Here is a 21,529-nt window from a genome sequence, read left to right as displayed (position 1 = left end):
TCAATTATTAAACCGCTCAGTCGTTTCCAAAAGCATAAAGTTACACCGCATTAGGAACTCATTAATAAGTCCACCTAAAACTGGTAGGCCTAGAAAAACGACGCCTAGACGAAAAGATTAAATCCTTAGCTCTTAAAAATCCATTTAACACAGCAGTGGATATAAAATCTCAACTGGACGATGTAAATATTAGTGTCCATACAGTTCGAAGACGTTTAAGGGACAGTGGCTTGCCGGCAAGAAAACCATCCAAGAAACCCTTCATTTCGAAGAAGAATCGAACCGCCCGACTTCAATTTGCACATGACCATTTAAACTGGCCAGAAGCAAGATGGAATACGGTATTATTTTCGGATGAAAGTAAGTTTAATTTATTTTCTTCTGATGGTATTTTATGGGTCAGGCGTCCTAAAAATAAATGAGTTGATCCAAAGTATACTTTGGGCACTATTAAGCATGGAGGGGAAAATGTACAAGTGTGGGGTTGTTTCTCTGGTATGGAAATGGGCCCCATTGTCAAAATTGATGGGATAATGGATCGGTTTAAATATTTAGAAATATTAACTGATAATATGTTGCCATATGCAGAGGAAAACATGCCATTGCAATGGAGGTTTCAACACGACAATGATACGAAGCATACAGCTAAAATTATAAAAAAAATTTTTGAGGACAAAAAAATTCGTAAGGAACATCCCGAAAAATTTTAAAATGGAGACGAGTTGTTTGAAGCAGTTGAAGCTGCATGGCATTCTGTACCCAAGGAGACCTTAGGGAATCTGATTGGATCTATGAAAAGGAGATGCATTGCAGTTATTAAAAATAAGGGATATGCAACTAAATATTAATTTGTTGTTATTATATATTTTCTTTAAATATGTGTTTCTCTATTTTTGCTCCCTGGTTTTTTTTTTAATTAATTTACATGTGGCTTTATAATAAGTAGAATTATATTGTTTATGTTTTATTTTTATTATCTAGTTTGGTGTAGTATTATAGGATAAAAAAATTTTTGTTGACTTTAATAAAATAAATTTAAAAATAAAAAAAAAGTTTCTTTACTTTTGCTCGGTACTGTACATAAAAATCACAACAAATGGCCTGGAATAAAATAAACAATATTTCAATTACTTGGAAATAAATTACCAAAAAAAAAGACCATTGCAAGTTAATCTTTAGAAAGGAGAAAATTCTTACATTGACTTGCTTATTTATTATAAAAATAGTCTCTTTACTACATAAAAATGTTAGCTACCCATCCTTATGACTAGCCTATTCCAAGATCAATAAGTTCGACACAAAATTCGATAATTTTCAAAGCTTTGTCCCTGGAATATTTTATTTTTTGACATTTGATTTGAGGCATCTAGAGGTCATAATTGACAACAAACATTGAGGCTAAAAAAACTAAAAGATTGGGCCTAATTAAGCCTAAATTACTTTATGCAGCAATCGTTCCTTAATAACTATAGTGGGTCCATAATAGACATGGACAATATGTGCAGTTTTTTTTTAATTAAACTCGTTCCGTTTAATTTAATTCCGATCCACACGTTCGTTTTTATTTAGAAAATAGACCTACTAACTTAGCAAGAAATGCTCTTTACTTGCTCATAGTTTAATATTTTACAGAGCAATAATAATAATAATAATAATAATGACCTATTTAATGGCACTGTAGCTACATTCAAAAACAAAATTACTCCATTGATTATTACCTTATAACCATCAAATCTCTCTTTCTATATAAACCCTTAATTTAATTTGCCTGTGGGAGTTGTGAGCTTGGGATTTCTTTCGGCTGTTTTTGAATCAGTTTAATTTTTATTAAAGCATGTTAAGTTGTTATACGCTGTTAACTCAATCTCCCTTGATTTTAATTACTTGAATTACTTCTTGATCTGTCAAGCATTAGTGCCCTTATTAGTAATTTTTTGTTAGATAACGTTTGGTAAATAAATAAATTCACAACTAAGACATGGAGTCCTAGTGCTCCTCGCATATTAAGATTGGCACATATACGTATAATCCATTCAGTCCCAGGCTAATAATCATTTATTTGTTACAAATATCAACAGCTACAAGGCCACTTATAGATACTAACTTAACATACCATAAAAAGTACTGTAATAAATAATAAAAGGAAATACAAAAATGAGCAAATACACAATGCGCATAAATTAACCACACTAATAAAATATAATAATAAAAAAAAGAGGCATTTATTTCCAACAGGTTTGTTACCCAATTACAGGAGAGAATTTAAAAAAATTACCAAAATATGCATAAAAATGAAAAATCAAAATGCTTAACATTCTATCTACTTAAACAGACTATCGATATACATACTAGAAAGACTCTGCATCACCTATTTACTTTATACTTTCTATAATGGACCTTAAACTGTCAATTAATATAATTCTGACACATTATATTAATAGGGGATTTAAACAAAATATTAGTTCTAGCGGGATTTAAATAAAATAATCTAAAATGCCTAGAGTTTATTCTTGGTACCCGAAAATTTAAACCAGCCAAAAGGGTGGGACGGTCAATCTTGTTATGAATAAGGTTATATAAGAATTTTATGGAAAGAATTTCTCTTCTTTTTGCTAAGGGTATAATATTAAATTTATTAAAGTATAATTGACTATCCAAACCTCTGGCTGAAAAGACACCTTCCTCTCTAAACCAGAGATACTTCATAAACTTGCGCTGAATGCGCTCAATATCAGGTACCAGTAAATTGGGTACCAAATTAGAAATTCGTATTCTATTTTTGAGCGTATGTAAGAGAAGAAAAGTAGTTTTAAAGTATTAATATTTTCAAAGTGCCGACAGTTTCGATAAATAAAACCCAACAATTTGGCAGAGTCAGAAACTATATTTGCTACATGCTTCATAATTTCCTTTTATAATTTCGCATTTTAAAATCACAGAATAGAGGATTTATTAACATTTAAATATAGTCTATTGATGTTGCACCAATTCTCAACTTTAATAAGATTTACCTTAAGGAATTCGCAATCGTCTTCAGTATCTATTTTTGTGAACAATTTTATATCATCCGCAAACAGTAAACTCTGACAAGACAGTAATTTGGCAAGATCGTTTATAAATAATAAAAAGAGAAGCGGGGCCAAGTTAGATCCTTGCGCAACTCCCGAGCACACTTCATATATAGGAGACTTAAAGCCTTCATATTCAACAACTATTTACGACCTCGTAAGATTTTATTAAAGCAACTAAAACTTTGACTTTGGTCAAAAGCTTTGCAGAAATCAAGGTATATTACATCAACCTGACCTCTATTATCCAAATGCTGACACAAATACTCATTTAGGCAAGCCAGGTTTACTGTACAGGAGCGATTTTCGACGAAACCAAATCGATTAGGTGCTATGTCTAATTTGACATGGGCATATATTCTATTATAAAAAACTATTTCAAAAAGTTTGGAGAAATTACATAAGATCGATATAGCTCTGTAATTTTGAATGTCGTTCTTCGGTCCCTTTTTGAGTATCGAGGATATTCTTGCAGTCTTCCATTTATCGGGAAATACTGTTGAAGACAAGATGATAAGATTAAATATGTGGGCAATAGGCCCTGATAAAGCGCGAATACAATCTTTAACGACAAGACTTGGTACTCCATCGGTACCACGGAGGTCAACTTACTTTTTAGTTTATTGGAGGCGGTGACAATTTCATCTCCCGAAATATTATAAGCACAAATTATAATAACAAATACCCCATACATACCATTTTTTAGTTGCATCAATGTCAATATCGGAAGCATATTATAAGTTAAAATATTCAAAAAGTTTAAAAATAGGAGAATTTTTATAGAGGTTGGTTCGTGGATAAGCCAGATAAAAAACCTAATGGATGGCGAGTGTTAATTTTGTTTAAAGCAAAAGGTAACTGACCAAGAATCTCATGACGATCTATTTTGTTTTTCAGTATTTTGAGTGCACAAAAATATTCTTATTTCTTTCTATTACTCAGAGACAGTCTAACAAAAACGAATCATACAAATGAAAGCAAATAAAAAATGTTTTATATTAAAAAAATATCAACAATAATTTGAGCTTGCAGATAAAATAACTTTGACTAAGAATAAAACTAGTAAAAGGTAAACCAATGAGTTATCAAAAATAGCTATGTACTACATTATCAAAATGCAGTTATGTTACAAATCTAAAACCCCCGTATATAAAAATAATATATTATAATAATCTTGACCTTATATGTAACACCAGCCGACACCAATCATAAGAACAATAAAAGTTATGTTATCTTAAAATTACACGGAAAAACTCATAAAAGACAAATTGTCTTTGACGTTACTCACGACACTTTGAAGCATCGCGTTTTCCCTGAGAACCTTCGGAACCGGCACGTATTTATAAATCACGTACACACCCAAACCGAACAGCGACAATTTAAAGCTAAACTTCACGATTTTCGATGTCATCGTAGGCGGAGGAACGACCATGATCTCCGGAATGAACCGTCGTTGCTCCTCCGGCCACAGTTTTATTATGCCGGGCATGTGACCGATACCAACCACTCCCACAATCGTCAAAGGTTTCTCTGGATCACCGGGAGGCCTCATCCTGGCAGCCGCTTGCAAGGAACTGGTCAAATAAATATCCCGTTCGACCAGGAACACCTCCTTAAATCCGGGAAATTCGCCAGCTAATTCCGCTAGTAATTGCTCCAGCATGTCACGGTTCTTGCATTTTTCAATTTCCTCGGCACTACAATATAATATCAATCAATCAATCAAATCTTTATTATCCAAAATTGACACAATACAGTGTATGGAATTCGTCTATGTTCAAAGAAGCTAAAATTTCTAACATCATATACCTACTTGAAACTACACTATCACTAAACCTAGTTTAGATACTCAAAGAAATTATTAAGCATATAAAACAGTAACAGAAACAAATATATACGTTACAGCTAGTTATTATTCCGAAAGGTAGGTCTTTATATCATAGTAACACTTCAAAACTAAAAAAGCTTTCAATTTCTTTTTAAATATTGACAAACTATTGCAATTTTTTATGTCATTTTGCAATTTATTAAATACTTTTGGACATATTTTCAGGACAAAATTTTTTGAAAGAGTTAATCTAGTACGCAACAAAGATAAATCATTTCTTAGTCTAGTTGGATAATTATGAAAAAAACCATTTGTCACAAATACATTAAGATTCTTAAAAACAAATAAACACACTTGAAATATATACATACACGGAACAGTTAAAATCTCAAAGTGATTAAAAACTGATCTACAGGAAGTTTTAGGGGGTACTCCCGCCATACATCTAATAACTTGTTTTTGACCAATAAATACTGAAAAACCCCAGAATTGGATCCCATACAGAATCCTAGAGTGGATTATGGCATAGTATACACAAACTAACTGGTTTTTATCCATTAAAGACCTAATATTTCTTATGGCATAACAAAGGCCACCTAATTTTAATGACAAATCATTGCAATGTGCCTCCCATGAAAGAGTGTCATCTAGTGTCAAGCCAAGAAACTCTATTGTTTGTTGACGTTGCAAGAAACTACCATTATTGTTCAAATACATGTCAAGATCCAGATTTAATTGACCCCGATTAGTGCAAAAAACCATATAATTTGTTTTCTTGGTATTAAGAAAAAGTTCATTTACAGTAAACGAGTTATTTAGCTCGTGCAATGCCTTTCCCGCAGTAATGTGCATATTTTCTGTACTCATCTGTAGGCAATGAATTCACAAATATAAGAAACAACACAGGCCCGAGCACCGAACCTTGAGGTACTTCCAAATCAGTGTGAAGATTGTTTGAACAATATGAACCTAATTTATTCCTTAATTCCACGTATTGTGTCCGAAATGCTACAAAGGAGGAGAACCAATTTAAGACGACACCCCTAATGCCGTATGACTCCATCTTGTACAACAAAACATCATGGCTGACACAGTCAAACGCCTTGTTTAGGTCGCAAAAGATCCCCACAGGGCGCTCAAGTGCATCGACAAAATGGCAGACGAGGTAGATCTACCCAACAGAAAGCCATGTTGTCCTTCCGAAAATATTTTGTTTTTTATTAGATAAGCTAAAAGCCTATCAAGCATTGCGTATTCAAATATTTTTGAGAAACAGGAAGTTAAAGCTCTCAACCAAATTAGAATCCCCTTTTTTAAAAACAGGAATAACCTTACAATTTTTTAATGAGTTTGGAAATATTCCCTTTTCGAATGACATATTAATGAGATATGTTAATGGTCTGATGCAAGCCTCCGCAGTATTCTTAAATACAGATAATGGAATTTCATCAGGTCCCCCAGACTTTTTATTTTTTATAATGTTTAGGACTTCACCCTCACTGAAAGGTACAATGCTCATACTATGCAAAAAACATGCAAAAGAAATATTCTTCAATAAAAGAGTTATTAAAATAATTAGCTACTTTTATAGGATTTGTAATTAATAAGCCATTATTCTTTATATTAAATTCAAATTTTTTTTTTTTTTATTGTTATTTAGCTCAGATACGATAGACCACATTGTCTTGCTAGAATTTTCAGAGTTTGTTATTTTATGGTGATAAAATTGTTTTTCACTATAATTAATTAATAATTTATGCCTGGCACTTTCACTTCTATATGTCGTCTCCAACTTCGGGATCACACGCCGTCGTCGGTGTAAATATTTTAAATTTTTGCTAGATTTTCTAATTTCATCCGTTACCCATGATTTTTTATTTTTATTTCGATGTGAAAATTTTACCGGAAAACTTAAATTAAAATACCATAAATATGTTGAATAAAATAAGTCAAATTGGACATTAAAATTATTTTCCTTATAGACCTCTGCCCATTTTTCACACTCAAGGACAGATTTAAAAGCAATTATATTAGTAAAACAAAAATTTCTTTTAAGCTGGCCACTCTGATTGGCTTCGTCGGAACATTTGTTAAAAATTCCAGAATTAAAAAATACAGTTTCATGATCTGATATAGTATTGCTTTCTACCACAGCATCCTTACATTCAGATATATTAGTAAAAATTAAGTCCAAAACGTTAGAACTGGTAGAGCCAATTCGAGTGGGCAAAAAAACTTTATTTTTTAAATTAAAGGTAGACAATATATTAAAGAAACACTGATTGTTTAAAGAACTCAGGTAAGGCGTGTTAAAATCGCCAGTAAGAATTATTTCGCTACTAGGCTTACAGTATTTTTCCAACAATAAGTGTAAGTTAGTTATAAAAATATCGAAATCTCCATTTGGTGGCCTATAACACACAAAAATAGATACATTTTTATTTAAAGCATAATAGTATGAAATTCCACATAATTCAATATTTTTCTCTGAACATCAAGTGGATTCAGTCAGTCGTATATCTTATAGCAATCGCAAGCAGTGCAATCATATAGCAATCATTGGTGATGTTCTGTAGCGTGAAATTAATGTCAAGTCAAAGTCAAAATATGCTTCGTTATCTGAAGAATACAAAATTCCTATAGATAAATAATAATTCATACATTATAACATTATAAAATAACAACTACTTAACTGCTAAAAATACCCAATGCACAATGGCATTTTAAAAATACTGTGCGTGCATTTCCCGTCTATCCAAGTTAATTAATTAAAATAAATACAATTTTTAAGAGAATAATATGCAGGGTGTCCAAGATAAGGATCCTAAACATGGGGATCTCAGTACCTATTGAAGGCACAGCTTAAGTTGCGTACTTTGAAGCGTATTTAAATGCCGTTGAGAAAAATTAAAAATTTTCATGGCCTGGCGATATATTGGGTACAGATAACAGTGAATGTCTATTATACGCGGACAATCGCAAACCATATGTTAACTAATTTATTCATTTATTGTCCAACAGGAAAAATACCCCAATACAAAAGACAATTATGAGTAATATGGTAACAAAAAAAATACAACTCAGCTAACAAATTATGCATGTAACAAGAGTAAACCCACCCAAAAGCAATTATTAGTAGTACAATAGAAAGAAAAAACTGACCCAAAAAAACACCTCCAGCCCACCTAATACTGATCGAATCAAGAATTTTAATGAATTAACGAATGTAATCAATTGAGAACCAATAATTTATGCTGCAGAAGATAATGCTTGCATCACCTTGTTATTCTCACTATTTAGTGTGTTAAACCATGAACAGGCTCGGTACAAAGGAGCATTTCTGCTTAAGTTGGTACAAGTATTCTCAAGAAGTTAAAATTGAACTGGCCTTCTTGTGTAAAAATTTAATTCACCCAAAAGGTCTGAGGCAATTTAATTTTATTGCAGCAGAGTTTAAATAGAAAAAGTTGACTGCTTAGAATGACACAATGTTTAAGGGATAAAAAGTTAAGTCTCTGAAGAAGCAAGTTATGATCACAGCCTCTACTCGAGCCTGTCAAAAACCGCATAGTTAGGGAACCAACTATGTTGTTTCTAAATTCAGACAATCTTTTGTAGACCTAATGATAAAACCAAGAGTTTTTAATGATGCTTTTACAACTTCATCTATGTGTTTACTGAATGCGAGTAGAGCTAAGGTAAAACTCCAGTCACTGTTACAACTGTCTTGTCAGAAGAAGAGTATTGTTCTGTAATATGGTGTCCATTGTGTACATGTTATGTTCATCTCAAACTAATTATTTATAAACTGAAAGACAAGACACTACTTCCTAGGCAAGAATTCAATTGGCTGGACCCTAAAAAGGCGCAAGATCCAATAAAAAAAATCCCTCATTAGTTTTCTTTAAAAAGTGTTACACGAACAAATTGAAGGCAAGAGTAGAAACTTTTTTGAGTGCCTTAAAGAACCACATGCCTACAACAACTATTTTACCGTGAGCAGCTATGATAAACACCTATGAAAATTTTATTATACTCTAATATTATAGACATTTTTGAACTTTTGTGATAAATAATTAAATAAAAAATATTATTTAATTACCTTATAGGATCTTTGCAAGTCAACAAATGCCATGCAAACTTTACCGTTTGCCACCAACTTAGCCTACTAAGGGCTCGTCTTATCGTTATTCCTATAGGTCGGTCCCCTAAGTGGACATAACAATTAGGAATCTTAGCGGCCTGAAAAATTAAGGATTATATTGAGACATCATAGGTCCTTAATAGTGTAAAAAATCGTCTAGCATATAACAACAATTTAACTGTATGGGAGTTCCTCGTAAAAGAACAAGACTGGAAAAAAAATTAAATAAAGATAAAATATTATATACTTATACGCAAAATAATAAATAAGGATTGTCCAAATAATATGACTGCAGTAATTAGGTTACAATAATTTAGGAATTCTAAAGACAGTTAAAATTGTCATATTAATTTAATGTATTCTCCATTCATTATATTTTTGAATTTTTTGATACTATATAAATGAATTACTTAATATCAATATTTCACATGTACTTCTTTAATTTGATGACAATAGTGTACTCTACATTGAAAGCTGGGAAATTGTTAAATCCAGTTTAAAGCAGGACTCACGAAATCATCCCTTCAATATTTATGTTTCTAAACTAATTCATACCTACATCTAATATTTGCAATATATTGGAAATAAATATTATAATAATGTTACCTCTTGGCTAGCCACTCTAAATTCTCCTCCTGGTGCCATACCGATTTCTTTCGTTATATGAGCGCTCATGCTTAGTAACAAAATGTACAATAAACCGTTAACGGCTCCGTCTGCCTTCATAGTGGCTATAATTTTTGCTGCATCTATATTCTTGGCTTCTTTCAAGATAGTTTCCTCATCTAGTTCTAGTATGCTGGTTCTTTGGCCACATAATTCTACCACTACTATATTCGGTTGCACATTTCTTATAACCTTGAAGAAAAACATTAATAAAATTATTATCCAAGGTGTGTCTGTGTCTTTATATGAGTATTTTTGACCAATTTGTCAGCATATATCGTGATTTTTTAAATGTTTCATGTTTCTTTTGAAGGAATAACTTCTTACTCTCCTGAACCAAATTTGATACATATTAAAATTACACTAATTAATAATCAAGTACACTTACCAATTCTACATCCTCTTGAGATTTCTTGCTAAAGTGAGCAGTCCCAATTAAGTAAAGTTTGGCCCCTGTTTCTTTATGCGTTAGTAATGTAACAGTGTCAGGAAGATTATTGTCAAAGTCATCCGAAGATTTCTTGCTACCATTCAACTCCTCATCTCCATAACCGACAATTTCAATAGTCTCACTTTTGTCTGACCCACTCTCGGAGTCTGTTCCTATTTTCACTGTACTTTCGCTAAGTTCTAAATGGTAAATAAAAAGAGTTTTTTTAGAAAACATATAATACAGATTTCGCGAATACAACATATTTTATATAGTTTGAGCTTGAGCTTACCGAAATTGGTAAGTGAATTATCCATTTTTTTGATTCTGAACAAAGAAGCCTAACATAGAAAAAACAATATATAATATAGAGATACTTATTGTAATTTTATTCACAAAAAAAAATAATATTGGAAGCAATCTGGAACTACTAACCCAAAAATGAAAACAAATGGTTGAAGTTTGAGGTTAATGACGTTGACAGTTTCGCTAATGAAGTTAGGGGGCATTTACAATTAAATCATTTCAAAGAAAGATGCATTTTTCTAACACAAAATTGTACAAACATTTAAAAAAATCATTTCATTACTTAAAAATTACATTTATGTTATTCTAAACTTAATGAATCATGTTGATTTAACAAAACAAGTAAGCTCTCGTGCGATTTCGGCTTAAGAGTGTCACATACCAACTGTCATTTTTTGACAATATTTTGTTGTTGTATCAAAACCTGGCCATAACCATTAAAACTACAAAGTGAACTTATTTTTATATTTTATCTATTACCTTGTTATCCAATTAATATCCAATCACAAATTTCTTATATAAACTAAGGCATAAAATTCATTCCAAAATTCATATGTAAAAACACCTCAAAGGGGACACAACCTAAGATGTCCAAGATAACAGAGAGCGACTTGTATGGCACCAACTTTTCAGTGGAATCCATCAAAGTTATAGCGGAAAGTATAGGAATCGGAAACTTACAAGACGAAGCAGCCAAGGACCTAGCCGAGGATATTTCTTTTCGCTTAAAGCATATTATTCAAGATGCTGCCAAATTTATGCACCATGCGAAGAGAGTCAAATTGCTACAGAGTGATGTTGATTCTGCCTTAAAAGTTAAAAACATCGAGGTAAGTTAAGGTTTTTATATTATTGTATACATTTTTAAAAAGTGAAACACTAACATTACAAGTTAAAACTGTTCACACCCACCAGATTAAAACAATTTGAAAATTTATTCAACATAAGAAATACATGCTTAATACAGGATAGATGTAAACAAAATTAATCTATAGTACCAATACAATAAAGTACACCTATGTATGTGTATAACTTAAAATTAATTATACTGAATACTGATACTACAATTACATTTTACTTGTTAAGAAATGAGGCTCTTTAGTTTAATATTGTTTGCTGTTCTGAATACATTTGTGCAAGGCATATTATTGTACTTTTAGCCCCAATATGGGTTTCATTCAACTGAACCACTCCCTTTCCGATTTGCCTCTGGTGGTGGCAGAGAATTACATTTTATCGAGGAAAAGGAAGTAGACCTAGGAGACTTGCTTACAAATGTAAATCCAAAAGCGCCCTTGGAAGTAGTATTGAGATCTCACTGGCTATGCATAGACGGCATTCAACCGACCATACCAGAGAACCCACCTCCTGTAGCAAAAGCAGTGCAAAAGGTTTGTATTTAAGGGTGTATGAAATTATTTATAAAAGTTTTTTTGGTTATAGCTAGAGTCTGTTGACCCAGTAAATAAGAAGCCAATGAAAGAAACAGCTGGGAAACCCAGTACAGGAAAACAAAAATTGAAAAATGTTGAAACTGTTCAAATAAAACAGTTGGCCACTCACGAGTTGTCTGTTGAACAACAATTATATTATAAGGAAATTACTGAGGCATGTGTCGGATCAGACGAAGCCAGACGAGCAGTAAGTAAAAATTCATTTTGTTACACATAAATATAAAATTAATGTAGCAATACTAACATAAAATCCATTAAAACACTTCATTCTTTATTAATATATAGAAAAATTCATTAAGGACATATTTTGTATTTTAATTAAGGTTATGACATAATAATAAAAATTATGTCAATTTTTGTAGGAAGCTCTTCAGAGTTTATCATCAGATCCTGGCCTACATGAAATGCTTCCCAGGATGTGCACATTCATAATTGAAGGAGTAAGGGTAAATGTTGTTCAAAATAATTTGGCACTGCTCATTTATCTTATGAGGATGGTTAAAGCATTGTTGGACAATCAGTCATTGTATTTGGAGAAATATGTGAGTACAAGATATGAAGTGTCTTATTTTGAAACCATAATTATTCAGTTTAAGATAATTACTACGACTTAATTTTTTTTTGAACTTACACACTTTTAGGTAAAAATTCATATAACAAAAGTTATGTGTACAGAATTAGAGTTGTCCCTTATTACAAATCTATAAATGTGAATTACATATAGGAAACAACAAAAATATTTGACCTATTTATAGACATATTAAGACACTGGTGAAAGATAAATCATTATATTATATAATAGTAATGTCTGAGGTACTTAAAATAACTGAATTTTAAACTAACTATTGTCTTTCATAGCTGCACGAACTGATACCCTCGGTTACAACGTGTATAGTATCGAAACAGTTGTGCATGCGACCTGAACTGGACAACCATTGGGCCCTCAGAGATTTCGCTTCTCGATTGATGGCCCAAATTTGTAAAAACTTTAATACGAGCACGAACAACATTCAGACGAGAATCACCAGGATGTTCACCAACGCTTTACAGCAGAGCGACAAGATCCCGATGTCGTCGTTGTACGGGGCGTTGCAGGGTTTATCGGAACTCGGCACCGAAGTTGTCCGGATCTTTATTTTGCCCAGGATCAAAATTATCGGTAAGTCTATTTGAATTTCAAATTATTTTTTTAAATTCAAGCTTATTTGCAAATTTAAGAAGAAAGCTATTGACAATAGAAAGAAAGAAAGAAGAAAATGTGCTATATTACGTAAGACAACAAAATCTTGTGTACAAGCATCCTAAAAACTAAAAAATTCCAAATTCACTTTAAATTTCAAACAAACATAACTTCTAAAACACTTTACCATAAAATTTACACACATTACCAAAATTAATCATAACAAAACAGATTGAGAAAAAAAAGCATCTTTTTGATAAATTTCATTAAAAAATAAATAAAGCTGTCAATAAAACAGAATTTAGAAGAAGTAAATTACATTATTTAACAGGAAACAAAACTAAAACACTAAAATGATGTCAATGCACAGGTTAAAAGGTATCATTAAAAAAATCGTCAAGGCTATAATATGCCCTGGATAATAAAAGTGATTTTAATTCCTTTTTGAATCTCTTAACTTCTAAAATTTGTCTGATACATAGAGGAACATGGTTGTAAATTTTTTTGCTGAGGTATATAAGTGAGTTCTTGGTGAGGGAGGATGTAGGGATTGGTAAGGGAAAATCGTTAACCTGGCGAGTCATATGACCAGTGTTAGAGGGAGGTTTAGGACATTTATGAATAAGAGTAGCTGTTTCTAAGATAAAAAGAGAAAAAAGAGTTAGGATTTTTTGAGATATAAAGAGAGGTTTACAAGAATCTCTTAACCCAGCGGAACATAGGTATCTAACTGCCTTTTTTTGAATCACAAAAATTATGTTTAATAATCCCTTGTTGCTTAAACCCCAAAAAGGCAAGCCATAACGAAGGTGGGACTCAATAAGAGAAAAGTACACTGAACGTGCAACTACCCCTCCCAGCTCATGCCCCGCCATTCTTACTGCAAAGCATCCAGAGGATAATTTTGATGCAAGATTTAGGATATGATCTTCGAAGCGAAGGCGACCATCAATGGTAATACCAAGGAACTTACAGCTTTCTTTGTTTTGCAAGGGGGAGTTTTCACAAATAAATCAATAAATAAATAAAATAAGAGAAAGTAGGCTAAAATTTAAATTAAACTAAAAAGTACGTAGCCAATTATGAGGCTCAAATATCGGGCACCCTTTAATATAAATTATACGTTAATTATACCGAATATTAATCAATAAAAGAAAAACCTGGAATGAAATTATTAAAAAAAAAAAAAGTTATAATAACAATCCAGATACTATAAGGGAATTAAAAAGAGGTATACACCAGGAAAAGTCGAAACAATTATACATTTTGTATTTTTTATATACTTTAAGGCAAATCAAATAATTAAATATAAAATAAAATACAGAATCGTGATTGACAAATGTAACATTGCCATTAAAGATAATAATGAGGTATTTTAGTTTTAGTTTTTATTATGTTTTGTTAATAATATTGCGGTAACAACAGCAACTATTGCCACGTGTAAGACAAGGAACTTATCCATTAATCTACTAGCCTAGTAGCCGTTTTATTTTTTAAATTATATTATACCACAGATTTAACTAGCTACGCTCCAGATAAACACTCGCATAGGCAGAAACGTCACCCGAAATGTCGCCCGACTTTTCAAGCCGGTTGACCAACAGCACGTTTTGGTAATAAGACCCGGGCGCCCATACCGATCACCTCGGGCGACCATAAATTTATTACGGCGTACGGCGGTAGGGGTTAAGGATTTAAAGGGGTTGCGGTGAGCCTCTTGTATCGCAGATTTAATTTGAATCATTAATTTAATTTAATTTAATCATTATTGATTAATTTAATCCAGTAATACTTCATTTAAATTGATTTTGACTATTATTTTGTAAATTGCAGTGTTACTTTTTGTTTTGTGGCTTTACTTACGGGTATAGATGAAAATATTAAATTTTTTTATAAAACAAAAATGTGCTGTTATGACCCAAAACGAAAAAAAATGCCTAGTGGCATTTGATGAAATGAGTTTGAAGGAAAACTTAGAGTTTAACAAAAAGTTAGATTTTATAGAGGGTTTTGAGGATTTAGGTCCTTTAGGGAGGAGCAAAAAAATAGCAAACCATGCTCTTGTGTTTTGCATTAAGGGTATTTATTCCAATTGGAAGTTTCCTCTGGCCTATTTTTTTCTCAAAATTCGGTTGTAAAAGATAATTTGAAAGAATTACTTATATATGTAATAACCAGATTAAATGCCATGGGATTTTTTCCTCTTGCCTTAGTTTGTGACCAGGGCAGTAACAACAGAGGATATGTGTAACAAAACGTTTGATTAATGATGAAATGGGTACTAATACTACAGATTTTATTGAAAACATGAACAATTTATTTGATTCTTTGAATAGTAAACGACTCTATTCTAAAAATCCCTTTAACTGCGGTATTAGTACTCAAAACATGCAGGTTTTAAGTACATTGCAAAGGGGCAAATACCTTTTTGAAGCGTTAGAAAAATTGAGTATAGTGAAAAAGAAAAAACAAAGTTAATGATGGTCGACCAAAGTCATATTGAAAATCTAAAAATACCACCATGTAGCACAGAAAAAAGGGGCAATGCAAAACTGTAAATTATTTTAAAATCGAATAAAAATAGGCTCAAAAAAAAGTAAAATAGATTTTTCAAAGATTCGGTTTTTTTCGATTATCCTCACAATCATTCGAATTTTAAAAAAATTTTAAATGGCATGTTATTGAGCTAAAAATTGCGCAACTTTTTCCCCGATTTTGTCTTTCTCTCTGTCTCTTTTTCCCTCCGTTTAGAAAGTTCTCCGTTGGTGAATGGTGAGCAATTGTCCAATGGTGAGCATGTCTGATGACCTACACTCAATTTACTTTCTAACGTATCAAAAATGTAATGCAAAATTTTTCTATAGCAAAAATCATATAAGTTTTGATGTACATTATCAATAACACCGTGCACATTTTAATGGTATTTGCTGGTAACAGTGTTATTTCGTACAACAAAAGTTTTATTGTTTCCTATACAGCGTGTCTCACGACAACGTTAACAGCGTAGAACTTGGACATTTTTGAAGAAAAAAACCCAAAATGCGGTTTTTATGGGAGACAATGCTATTTCTAAAAATTTATTCAAAACTACCCCTGCGTATTTTACCCCCGAGAAACTACCACAATTTTTTATTTCAAATGGCACCCTCAATTTTTTTTTAATATTTTGACAGCATTTTTCTTTCGAGTATAATGAAAAAAAAATCATTAAAAAAATGAAGGAAAAAAGCATATTTTCATTATATTTTTGAATTAAATTTTTATTTATTTGGGCACTTATTTGATAATAATTAAAAATAACTTATTAAAAAAAAATTGTCAAAAAATTTTGAAAAAAAATCTTGAACAAAAAGTCGCTATTTTGATTTTTTTGAGAAATACCTACTGGGGGCAGGAGGAATCAAATAATACAATTTTTCCTCTTCGTTGAAAGATCTTGCATAATAATAATAGTAGTTGTAAAATTAAATTTTATTATAGCTATATATTTGTGTTGGAACAGTTTTATAAGAATTTTCAATTTTATATTATTATCAACCACAAATTTATTATTTAGGATTAGGTATGTACATATACGATATTCTAAAAATGTTTACTTATTTTATAATAGGTGTACGAAGCCATCAATTATTATAATGTAACTGCTTGCAAAAATATAATTATATAAGCTTTAAGTTACATTTTGGTACGGTGTTTTAATTTGTATTTTAACAATGAAATTAAGATAAGAAATAACATAAAAAATTACCATCATCCTTTAGTTTCAGCCATTGCCATCCTCTCCTAAATTTGCTACATAAGGTAAAAACTTAAAAATACCATTGACTTGTTTTGCCGTTTTTTAAAATAGCGAATACTTTTTGAAATAAAAACTAATTACGAAAATTAAATAATTGAGGCGTTTATTTTAAAAACAACTAAGTCCAAAATTTTCGAAAACGCGATTATGGCCTCATCATATAAAAGACACTGAACTCTATCACCCCAAATATTCATTCCTCCTAAAAACATTACTATTATATGTGTCCCAATATTTAGTACTAAAATATTTTTTTCCCGAGAGCATTTTTTTCGTTTTCTATAAAAACAACATTTTGGACTTTATTTTAAGTATATAGTTTAAAGATTATCTTACCTCAGACTAATAATTTATTTTATTAACTATTAAAAAAAAAGTACTACTATCTATATAGGTATATAATGTATCAATCTATATATCTTATCAACCTATAGATTAAAAACAAAAACGAAAAAAAAGTTTTTTTTATTTTCGAATTTATCGTTTAAAAAATTTTAATTATCTTTAATATACCATAAAACTTAAATTATTATAGTTTAAATATTTCGGATATATCCTTTATTGTTTACATAAAAAAATGTCTTATATAAAAAAAATCTTTTTATTAATTATACAGTAAAGAAGCAAAAAAATAAAAGAACAGCTTTTTCGCTCGTTTTTATACTTTTCATTTAATTTTTTTTTTATATTTGTTGCAAAATATAAAAATATCGAATAAAAAAATCGCAAAAAAAATGTTCAAGTAAAACAAACCTCTTTAAAAATTCGTCAATTATTATTGTCACAGTACCACAGATTTAAAATGTAAAATCTGTGACAGTACCTACTTAGTCAATAAAATTAACCCCGTCGCGTCGGCGTCGCATCAAGGAAAAAAAAGTGCGTCAGTGGCCGACGAAAGCGATGCTACGATGCGATGATTGAAGCGAAGATCTGGAAGCATACCTACCGATAAAAATTAAAATTTGCAACGCAGGGCCACAATCGGAGCGAAATATCCGTTTTCGGCTGAATCGCGAGCAAGCGGCTGCTTTCTCAGTGGGGACAAATGAAATACATTGGAGTGGTTATCTGGAGCGTAGCTACTTAAATCTGTGATTATACTAGGCTTAAACAACTCAAGGGAGACATATTTGCTTAGGTGCTCGCCTCGAGAGCCACTTGGACCAGATCGGTATGGTGTCGAACGCCGATCGAACGGCCGCCGGTCACATCAAACAACTGCTGATCAAAGTGATGACGCCGATCATAAAAACGTTACGGGGGCCCCCCGATAACGTCGAGGACTACAAACAGGATTACGGCTACTTGGGATTTTCGTTGCACGGCGCCGTTGCCAAAGCGCGCACCCAAATTACGGCGCCCGCGTCCTCTTCCGCTAATTCGGCAACGTCGTCCGGCGTCGTGCCGTCCGCGACGGTCGGACCGACCGTCACCGCTCGAACGGTCACCTCCAGCGGAATTATACAGCAGGTGGGTTAACTAACTAGTGACGTCACGCCTCATATAACTGAGGTCTTATGGGGGTATAATAAATATATAATGTGGTACATTCTTTAAGAGTAATCCGACGCCCCAAGGAAGAACGATAGTGATGAGTCAGCAGCCTCAGAGGTTCTCGCTGCAACAGAGTCAGCAACAGAAGGTCGTTTTTATGCCGCAAAGGTCTCAAGGTAACGCGGCCACACAGCAACAGTTCAGTCAGGTCACATCACCGACCACAACCGTAAGTTTTCAATTTCTGACTGTTAGTATTTGAGTTTGAACGGGGTTTTTTGGGCCGATAAGTGTGCGACATTTGATATTTTCTTAGGTGGTTAAATTGGTGTCGAGCAGCAACCAGAATCTGACGCAACAACCGAAATTTATTCAGAGTCAACCGCAAAAAATGGTCGTCGTTTCGAATCAGACCAATCAAAGCGCGTCGAATCAATCGCATCAGGGGACGTTTGTGCAACAGCTGCAACAGTTACAACAAATGCAAGCGCGGAAAAGTATCGACGATATTCCCGATTTAGGTTAAGTTATAACTTAGACTTATAAGTCTTTTTTTTAATAAACTTTAAGCAATTTTTTTGTGTCTTATTTAAAAATTTATCCATATTTCACTCAAGCAAATCATTTAATTTATTGTCTTAAATAGGAAATCCTAATACAAATTAGGACTACCTAAATACATTAGACGTCTCTTTTACATAATATAACAATCGATTAGGATTATTAAATATCAGAGAAAGATTATTATATTGTTATGAAAATATTAATACGTTAATTATTATCCCAGTTTGTTTACTATTTTATTTGTAGTTAAAGTTTTTAAGTAGTTCATGTTGTCTGAGGACCCCAATTTAGGTTATATTATTGTAAGTCAATTCATTGCGATCGTCAATGATTCCTGGATCTCGGATGGGTTTTCATGCCAAAAAGTGGGTCAAAAGTCGATTATTTGGGTTTCTACCGCATCTCACCTCTCTAATATGCCTCGAATCATCTTGAACTGTTACTTTACGTACGTAATTGAATCAGTTAAAGACGTGAACCATTAATTTATTACGATCGTCAATGATTCCTAGGTCTCAGATGGGTTTTCATGCCAAAAAGTGGGTCAAAAGTCGATTATTTGCCATTCTACCGCATCTCACCTCTCTAATATGCCTCGAATTATCTTGAAATGTTACTTTTTGTACGTAATTGAATCGATTAAAGACGAGAACCATTAATTCATTACGATCGTCAATGATTCCTAGGTCTCAGATTGGTTTTCATGCCTAAAAGTGGATCAAAAGTCGATTATTTGGGTTTCTACCGCATCTCACCTCTCTAATATGCCTCGAATCATCTTGAACTGTTACTTTTCGTACGTAATTAAACCGAATACAGACGTGAACCATCAATTCATTACGATCGTCAATGATTCCTGGGTCTCAGATGGGTTTTCATGCCAAAAAGTGGGTCAAAAGTCGATTATTTGGATTTCTACCGCATCTCACCTCTCTAATATACCTCGAATTATCTTGAAATGTTACTTTTTGTACGTAATTGAATCGATTAAAGACGAGAATCATTAATTCATTACGATCGTCAATGATTCCTGGATCTCAGATGGGTTTTCATGCCAAAAAGTGGGTCAAAAGTCGATTATTTGCCATTCTACCGCATCTCACCTCTCTAATATGCCTCGAATCATCTTGAACTGTTACTTTTTGTACGTAATTGAATCGATTAAAGACGAGAATCATTAATTCATTACGATCGTCAATGATTCCTGGGTCTCAGATGGGTTTTCATGCCAAAAAGTGGGTCAAAAGTCGATTATTTGGGTTTCTACCGCATCTCACCTCTCTAATATGCCTCGAATCATCTTTAAATGTTACTTTTTGTACGTAATTGAATCAATTAAAGACGTGAACCATCAATTCATTACGATTGTCAATGATTCCTGGGTCTCAGATGGGTTTTCATGCCTAAAAGTGGATCAAAAGTCGATTATTTGGGTTTCTACCGCATCTCACCTCTCTAATATGCCTCGAATCATCTTGAACTGTTACTTTTCGTACGTAATTAAACCGAATACAGACGTGAACCATCAATTCATTACGATCGTCAATGATTCCTGGGTCTCAGATGGGTTTTCATGCCAAAAAGTGGGTCAAAAGTCGATTATTTGGATTTCTACCGCATCTCACCTCTCGAATATGCCTCGAATCATCTTGAAATATTACTTTTCGTACGTAATTGATTCAAATACAGACGTGAACCATCAAATCATTATGATCGTCAATGATTCCTGGGTCTCAGATGGGTTTTCATGCCAAAAAGTGGGTCAAAAGTTGATTATTTGGGTTTCTACCGCATATCACCTCTCTAATATACCTCGAATCATCTTGAAATGTTACTTTTTGTACGTAATTGAATCAGTTAAAGACGTGAACCATTAATTTATTACGATCGTCAATGATTCCTGGGTCTCAGATGGGTTTTCATGCCTAAAAGTGGATCAAAAGTCGATTATTTGGGTTTCTACCGCATCTCACCTCTCTAATATGCCTCGAATCATCTTGAACTGTTACTTTTCGTACGTAATTAAACCGAATACAGACGTGAACCATCAATTCATTACGATCGTCAATGATTCCTGGGTCTCAGATGGGTTTTCATGCCAAAAAGTGGGTCAAAAGTTGATTATTTGGGTTTCTACCGCATATCACCTCTCTAATATACCTCGAATCATCTTGAAATGTTACTTTTTGTACGTAATTGAATCAGTTAAAGACGTGAACCATTAATTTATTACGATCGTCAATGATTCCTGGGTCTCAGATGGGTTTTCATGCCTAAAAGTGGATCAAAAGTCGATTATTTGGGTTTCTACCGCATCTCACCTCTCTAATATGCCTCGAATCATCTTGAACTGTTACTTTTCGTACGTAATTAAACCGAATACAGACGTGAACCATCAATTCATTACGATCGTCAATGATTCCTGGGTCTCAGATGGGTTTTCATGCCAAAAAGTGGATCAAAAGTCGATTATTTGGATTTCTACCGCATATCACCTCTCTAATATGCCTCGAATCATCTTGAAATGTTACTTTTTGTACGTAATTGAATCAGTTAAAGACGTGAACCATTAATTTATTACGATCGTCAATGA

General features: G+C 32.6%; 2 protein-coding genes across 2 annotated transcripts; one reads left to right on the top strand and one right to left on the bottom strand.

The window, feature by feature from the left end:
- Nucleotides 1-4,045: 4,045 nt before the first annotated feature.
- Nucleotides 4,046-10,596, bottom strand: LOC126745557 (traB domain-containing protein-like). Its single transcript, XM_050453437.1, has 5 exons — nt 10,429-10,596; nt 10,095-10,336; nt 9,647-9,898; nt 8,999-9,138; nt 4,046-4,765 (listed from the first exon to the last, which is right to left on the bottom strand). The coding sequence occupies exons 1-5, from the start codon at nt 10,451-10,453 to the stop codon at nt 4,309-4,311; spliced, it is 1,116 nt and encodes a 371-aa protein (XP_050309394.1). The 5' UTR covers nt 10,454-10,596; the 3' UTR covers nt 4,046-4,308.
- Nucleotides 10,597-10,840: 244 nt separating this feature from the next.
- Nucleotides 10,841-18,947, top strand: LOC126745553 (transcription initiation factor TFIID subunit 6-like). The gene is made up of 8 exons (XM_050453432.1): nt 10,841-11,272; nt 11,603-11,833; nt 11,886-12,083; nt 12,259-12,438; nt 12,755-13,055; nt 18,017-18,348; nt 18,437-18,601; nt 18,689-18,947. The coding sequence occupies exons 1-8, from the start codon at nt 11,030-11,032 to the stop codon at nt 18,896-18,898; spliced, it is 1,860 nt and encodes a 619-aa protein (XP_050309389.1). The 5' UTR covers nt 10,841-11,029; the 3' UTR covers nt 18,899-18,947.
- Nucleotides 18,948-21,529: the final 2,582 nt, after the last annotated feature.

This window comes from Anthonomus grandis, chromosome 16, assembly GCF_022605725.1.
Source record: "Anthonomus grandis grandis chromosome 16, icAntGran1.3, whole genome shotgun sequence".
Classification (NCBI taxonomy): Eukaryota; Metazoa; Arthropoda; class Insecta; order Coleoptera; family Curculionidae; genus Anthonomus; species Anthonomus grandis.
The sequence above is the reverse complement of the archived record's forward strand: the minus strand, read 5'-3'. Positions and strand labels throughout refer to the sequence as shown.